At 42.0% G+C, this 7,326-nt stretch overlaps 1 protein-coding gene across 1 annotated transcript; it reads right to left on the bottom strand.

Moving 5' to 3' along the window:
• Positions 1-4,775: 4,775 nt before the first annotated feature.
• On the bottom strand, positions 4,776-5,168 carry LOC109374424 (40S ribosomal protein S29-like). Its single transcript, XM_019628991.1, has 2 exons — positions 5,122-5,168; positions 4,776-4,896 (listed from the first exon to the last, which is right to left on the bottom strand). The coding sequence occupies exons 1-2, from the start codon at positions 5,166-5,168 to the stop codon at positions 4,776-4,778; spliced, it is 168 nt and encodes a 55-aa protein (XP_019484536.1).
• Between the last annotated feature and the right edge of the window lie 2,158 nt (positions 5,169-7,326).

Here is a 7,326-nt window from a genome sequence, read left to right as displayed (position 1 = left end):
CTCTATTATACTGGCTCATATGAACCAGCAAGGCACGTTTCATGTCTTGTACCAAAAGGGTTTTTTCTCTGTTTAAAAATAAAAAGCAAATCAAAGTGTTCCAAGTTACATGCATTTCAAAGGAAAAGTATTTGTTCTAAACAATGAAGTGATTGAAATATTTGCAAGGCCCTAGTCTGTTTCTATAAGGGGGCTTTCATGTTCCAAACTAAACTCCTTTGTCCCTATAGGTATGGGAAATACAGTTATAACGCACCTATCAAGAATGAATTCTGGGGTGACTGGTTAGCTCAGTTGGTGAGAGCGTGGTGCTGATAACACCAAGGTTGCCTGTTTGATCCCCTCATGGACCACTGTGAGCTGTGCCCTCCTTAAAAGATTCAACTATGCCATCGTAGAATGGATTCTGCATGAAAACTCCATAGATAGGGACTATAAACCTAAGGGTGGCCAACCCTAATGAAGTCATTACGCAGTTGTGAAGGAGTCCAGTTTCTGCCTCAAGGTTTAATAATTCTATGAAGCTTCTTTTTAGTAGGCATGTGATATGCTCATCCAGGCTTCACTGGACTTCTCCTTTTGCTAGCTAAATCAAAATTCAAAAGGAATTTTCCAGAAACACATCATTTGGGGGTTTATTTTGTAATATTTGAGAAGTGCTAAATTAAAAGATGGCCTTATAAATCTTAAAAGCATAGAATGAAGCAAATAATGAAAAAGTAAAACATTTTATTTAACGATGATGTATCTGCCCAGTGTGCATGGAGGGTGATTATTTCAAAGTCCCTGAAGATTCTGGATTCTGTGGGAAATGATCAAATAATTTGTTATTTGGTGTTTATTCAAGTGAAATTTTATAACTTCCTCTACCAGAAAAATTTTGACAATTTTACTGGATGTGTTTCAATAAGTTACTGAAACATCAGCAAAGGAGATAGTTTTAAAAGGTTGCAGAAAAAGCATTTAGATGGGGAAGAAGGTAAAGGGATTAGAAAAGTACAAATTAGGAGTCACAATATAGCCACGGGGATATGAAATACAGTTTAGGGAATATAATCAATAATGTTGTAAAGATTATGTAGGGTGTCAGATGGGCACTGGGCTTATCAGGGAGATCACTTCATAGACTGTGTAGATGCCTGACCAACGCACTGTACACCTGAAGCTGAGGTAGAATAATATTGAATGCCAGCTGTAAGTGTATATATATATATATGTATGTATGTATAAATACACACACACACACTCAGAGTCAGGGGAGGTGGTGTACAGCATAGGAAATATAGTCAATGGAATTGTGACAGCTATACACGATGTCAGAGGGGCAGTAGATTGGGGGGAGGAGGGTTATCACTTTGTGAGGGGTGTAAATATCTAACTATTACATTGTTTTGTACACCTGAAAGTAAAAAATAATAAAATAATTATATGTTAAAATTTTTTTTAAAAAAGGAAAAGCATATCGATATTAGGCTGGTAAAATAGTGACATCTTGTGGTAAGAATTAGCAACATAATCCCGAAACTAGAAAAAGTTAAGGCAGGCAAACCAAGTAAAATGGAAATAAATAAATAAAATAAACTTTACTAAATCTTTGTTCTTGAAGATAAAAAGAATTTTTCTCATTTTTTGAAAAAGATTTTTATTGGGGAATTGGGGGATGGGAACAGCGCTGGGGAATTGGGGGAAGGGGAACAGACAAGTTGCTGTCCTTTTGTTCTTCAGTCTAGTTGTGGAAGACATTGCTTCACTGGCCCAAGTTGGCACCATCATTGTGCTCTTCCCAGGCAAGGCAGATCAGTTGCCGGCTTCTGGACGGCTGCTCACGCTGGCTGCTGGCTACACACAGTAGCCCGTGGCAACCCAGTGCAGCAGGGGCTGCAGGCCATGCGGTTGCCAGCGACTCACAGCAGCCCAGCTCCAGGTTGAGCTGTTGTTCAGCATCTTAGCTATAAAGGGCAGTGTCACTGGCCCTCATATGTGGGATCTGAACCAGGGCTCTCTGGCGTCCCAAGCCAGCTCTTAACCAACGCACCTCTCGGCCGGCCCGAATTTTTCTCATTTTTGACTTTGGGCTGTAAGGGAAAAAATTCTGGGTTTCTGCCTTATATTTCCCGTTACCAAAGGAGTTTAATTTAGAAAATAGAACTGCTATACAGAAATAGACCAGGACATCACAAATACTTCTTTTGTGAACACCTTCAGCACAAAACTACTCCTGACAAAGACCATAGTAATAATAATAAAAAATCTAGAACCAGAGATGACCTCAAGAGGTTACACGGTAAAGACTTCTGCTCAAAGTTTAAGGCATTTGGGAGATGTTTTTCTCTGTTTTCAAAATAAAAAAATCAATATAAAAAAAAAGAAATAGACCAGGACACTGCAAATATTTCCTTCCATAAATGCGTTGTTTAAAACAAAAATATTTTACATTTGAAATTCATGGAACGTGAGACACTTTGATTTATTTTCAACTTTAAATAAAAATAGAGAAATTATGTTTTCCCTTTTAGTGCCTGTAGCAGATGCTTTAGGTGCTTTCACCTGTGTTCCTTCTGCTGACCCCAGCAGTCACCTGCAGCTTGGGTGGACAGTTATACACCGCATGCCTTCTCTCTGCCTGAGGTCTGTCTCTGGCTGCAGAATTGAGTCCTGCCTGTGCAGGGCAGGCTGGAAAGGTCCGGAAGTTAACACTCCTGTGAGCCGCTTTCAATCAAGAGGGCAGGGCACAAAGGGATAAATATTGGGTCATCGGAAAAGTCATGACATTTTTTCTATGTTTTTCATTGCAAAAATGCACCATGACTTTTCCAACAACCCAATACCTCAGCTTTCTACACCATCAGTGGGACAATTCTGGGTTTGTTCTACGTGGTCTGTCAGGGGGTCCCCAGCAGGATTGAACTCCTGTTTCCTACAGCAGTAACTTGTTCATTGATCCACCTTTTCTTTGTTTTCCTAACTCCCTCACCATGTTTCCTGGGGTCACCACCCAATAAACTACATGTACCCAAATCATCATCTCAGGGACGAATATAGTGATCTATCCACACTGAGTGTGCACACACACGTTTCAAAGGGAACAAAAATGAGTTCTAAGCATTTATACTAGTTTTATTAGCAAAACAACAAAATGAACAAGGCAAAGACAAGTCTAGCACATTTTAGGTTAACTGCAACCATAACACCTTTCACAGCTGTGTGCAGCCTGGCTGCCATCATTCCCATGCAGGCTTTCTCTTGATGGAATCAGGTCAACATAGCAAAATTGCCTCAGGATGCAAAGAGGGCACCTCTACGGCTGGGACTTCAGATCCATTCTAAAGTCCCTGCAAGAAAACTTGAACTGGGTGCTAAAAGCTGGTTGAACTAACTGATTTACGAATTGGTTAGGAAATAATATATGAAGACTGTATACTTGAAGTCACAAGACTTAGAAATGTATTTTACAAAACATATGTATCCATTAGGGGTTGTCTTTTTCTTTTTCTTTTTTTTTTAAGATTTTATTTGGAAATTGGGGGAGGGGAACAGACAAGTTGCTGTCCTTTTGTTCTTCAGTCTGGTTGTGGAGGACGTTGCTTCACTGGCCCAAGTTGGCACCATCATTGCCCTCTTCCCGGGCAAGGCAGTCGGTGGTTGGACGCCTGCTCACGGTGGCTCACGGAGGCTCATGGCAGCTCACTGCAGCCTACACCATCACCAGCCACTCACAGTAGCCCAGCTCCAGGCCGAGCTGTTGTTCGCAATCTTAGCTGTAGAGGGCGCAGCTTACTGGCGAATGTGGGAATCGAAACAGCAGCCCTGTTGTTCAGAGCTCGCACTCTTACCAACTAAGCCACTCGGCTGGCCCAGTCTTTTTCTTTTTTAACTACCAATTTAATCAACTAGTTTTCTTCACTTTCAAGGGCATGTGAGGGGGAGAGAGACCAGTGAGTATCTCAATATTTTACACAAAACAGGTCTCAGTCCAGGAAGTGATATACAAGAGGCGGTGGGGGGCAGGGAGTGCTGCTCCAGTGCTTTGACCATCAATCACATGTAAATTTCAACCCCTGGCCACAACTTTGCATCAGGAGTCAATTTATTCAGACCTGATGGCTATGGAGGGGGGGAAAAAAGCTGTTTTATATTGGCATGTTGAAAATTACGAAATAAATCTCCAGTATTCACCTGAAGTCTTGGTCACAAACAAGTCAAACTGCTAACTACGGCATGTGACTAATAGCACTTTATACACCAAGGGATGTTGGTAAAGTCATGTTTTTATTTCCCTTTAAAAGAAAACTGCTTCCAAGCCAATTATTCATCTCCCCAAGTCCAAAATTTATGAAGTTTAACAAGCATTAAACTAAAGAAAAAGGATTTATCCGCCTGAGTTTCAGAATAAATGCCTTTTTTAAAATCACCGTATATTCTAATATCTAATTGGTATCTTGAAATCCATGCATAGCTCCTACTTCATTGCATTTCTGAGTCCCAAAGTATGTTTGTATCTGTAAGTATCATAACAGTAATGGTGAGGTAGCCTGCCTAGTATTTTCCATATACTATTTTATTTAATGCCTATATCACTATGATATAGTTATAATTACATACATTTTGCAGATGAGAATACTGAATCTTTAGGGAAGTTGCCCAAATTCTGATGTGTCTGAAAACTCAAGTTATTTTTTTTTAATTGAAGGCTTTTAAAAATTTTATGTACAAAGAGCTGGAATTGCTTCTGCAGTAAGATAGATATCCTGAATGATTCATTCATGGAAGTTCACTTAGTCCAACTTAATGAAGCCTATATCCTTCACATACTGATGGAAATTGGCAACACAACTGAGGCCGTATTTCCAGATCAGACCACGCAGGTTTGAGCAGACATTGCAAGAATGAGAACCCCAGGGGGTGACCGGTTAGCTCAGTTGGTAAGAGCGTGGTGCTGATAACACCAAGGTTGCCGGTTCAATCTCCATATGGGCCACTGTGAGCTGCACCCTCCTTAAAAGAGTCAGCTATGCCATTGTAGTGTGAAAGCAATGTGTAACCAGTAACCATGGCTGTTCCCCAATATAAATAAATAAATAAATAAATAAATAAATAAATAAATAAATAAAATGAGAACCCTGGCCAAATTCTCTTGGATGACTCCAGTAGCGCTGTTGGTGATCCATCTTGCTCTCTCGGATGCAACAAGGTAAAAGGCTCAAACATCAAGTGTTGTTTTTTTAAAAAAAGATTTTATTGGGGAATTGGGGGAGGAGAATAGCATTGGGGAATCAGGGAAGGGGAACAGACAAGTTGCTGTCCTTTTGTTCTTCAGTCTAGTTGTGGAGGACGTTGCTTCACTGGCCCAAGTTGGCACCATCATTGTGCTCTTCCCAGGCAAGGCAGATCAGTTGCCGGCTTCTGGACGGCTGCTCACGCTGGCTGCTGGCTACACACAGTAGCCCGTGGCAACCCAGTGCAGCAGGGGCTGCAGGCCATGCGGTTGCCAGCGACTCACAGCAGCCCAGCTCCAGGTTGAGCTGTTGTTCAGCATCTTAGCTGTGGAGGGCAGTGTCACTGGCCCTCATATGTGGGATCCGAACCGGGGCCCTCTGGCATCCCAAGCCAGTTCTTAACCATCGCACCACTCGGCCGGCCCAACAATTTCTTTTCAATTAAGATTTTACTGGGGAGTTAGGGGAGGGGAACAGACAAGTTGCTGTCCTTTTGTTCTTCAGTCTAATTGTGGAGGATGTCGCTTCACTGGCCCATGTTGGTATTATCGTTGCGCTCTTTCCCAGTGAGGCAGTCGCTCGCCAGCCATTGGATGGCCGCTCACAGTGGCTCATGGCAGCCCACTGCAGCAGGGGCTGCAGCCTACACCGTCGCCGGCAACTCACGGCAGCCCAGCTCCAGGTCGAGCTGTTGTTCACCATCTTAGCTGCAGAGGGCAGTGTCACTGGCCCCCATGTGGGATCCAAACCGGGGCCCTGCTGCTCAGAGCTGGTGTCTCAAGCCAACTCCTAACCGATGCGCCACTTGGCCGGCCCTGAAAACTCAAATTTTTACCTGTGGTATCAACCAGCTAGTGCTACCTAATAAGCAATCACAAAATCTCAGTGGCATACAACTGTAAACATGTTGTTTCTCACATGTCTGCACACTAGGTTCTGAAGCGGCTCAGCTGATCTTGGTTGGCTTAACTAGATGGCTCCAAGCTTCTGTCTCCAAGCTTCAGGATCCAGCTCTGTGCCACACGTCTCTCAATCTCTTTGATCAACAGACTATCTGGACCATGGTCTTCTTATGGTGATGGCAGAAGTGTGAAGGGTAAGTGGAACACACAAGACCTCATAAGGCCTAAACTTGAAACTAGTACAGTGTTGTTTTCACCCATATCCCACTGACCAAAGCAAGTCATGTAGCCAAGTTCAAAGTTAAGGGGCATGGAAGTATATTCCTCTTTCAGTGAAAGGATGTGCAGTTACATGGCAAAGACTGTGGATACAGGAAAGGGTGAAAAATTGGAAACAAGATTTCAATATATCCTACTCACTGTGCCACTGGGCTCCCATACTCTTTTGTAAATAATTTCAGGTGTATGTGTTTGTAGTGAGGTAAGGAATGAGCTATCATTCTGATACACTCAGGGGTGCTGAAAGAGTATCAAATGTGATCAATTAAGCAAGACAGGCTATCTCTAAGTTCTGAAAACCCGAAGTCTAGCATCATTGACAAGACCCGTCATGGGCAAAATCATGAAGCAGGCAAATTTGTCTTTGATGTGCCTTTATCTTACCTCTAATCATCCCCCACTTTCATGCCTCTGTCTTATCTATTTCTCCTATCTCCATAACAAAATGTTCCATCCCTGTAGCCCATTCTCCCTAAATCCTACCCTCTGCATTTCAAGGCTTCCTATGTGATAACTAACACCCCTGAGATAGTCACAGCTGAATAAGTTTTTGCTTAAAGATATTTTGACTAGGGATTCCTGGGCACAGAGTATGTGAGATAAATAGTAGTTGTCAAAAAAAGTTGGGGGAAGTAAAACTCTTTTATCTTCAAATAATCTTAATGCAAAACCCAATTTGTTAATGGATAATATACTATTATCTTACTATTAGTCAAATAATATTAATATAATTATTAACACTCAATTATTATTGGTTCACATGGGGGGTAGGAAAGAGACAAACCCACTTGTTTTCTTGGTCTCCACCTCATATCCCCTTGTTGACCTCTGAAGTTCTTCCACAGAACCCTCAGGTACCAAGGAACACAGTTTGAAAACCCATAATATGAACTCTCGTGTTTGGAATGTCTCATAGATCCTCTCATCTT

Source organism: Hipposideros armiger, unplaced genomic scaffold (genome assembly GCF_001890085.2).
Source record: "Hipposideros armiger isolate ML-2016 unplaced genomic scaffold, ASM189008v1 scaffold_821, whole genome shotgun sequence".
NCBI lineage: Eukaryota > Metazoa > Chordata > Mammalia > Chiroptera > Hipposideridae > Hipposideros > Hipposideros armiger.
Note: the sequence above shows the minus strand (reverse complement) of the source record. Positions and strands in the feature narration are given on the sequence as shown.

What these genes read in the sequence shown, in the direction of transcription:
- LOC109374424 (XM_019628991.1), bottom strand. Translation starts at nt 5,168, where the DNA reads ATGGATCACCAACAGCGCTACTGGAGTCATCCAAGAGAATTTGGCCA. An exon ending in CATCCAAGAGAATTTGGCCA is followed by an intron (nt 4,897 to 5,121) that starts GGGTTCTCATTT and finishes GGTCACCCCCTG; the next exon opens with GGGTTCTCATTCTTGCAATG.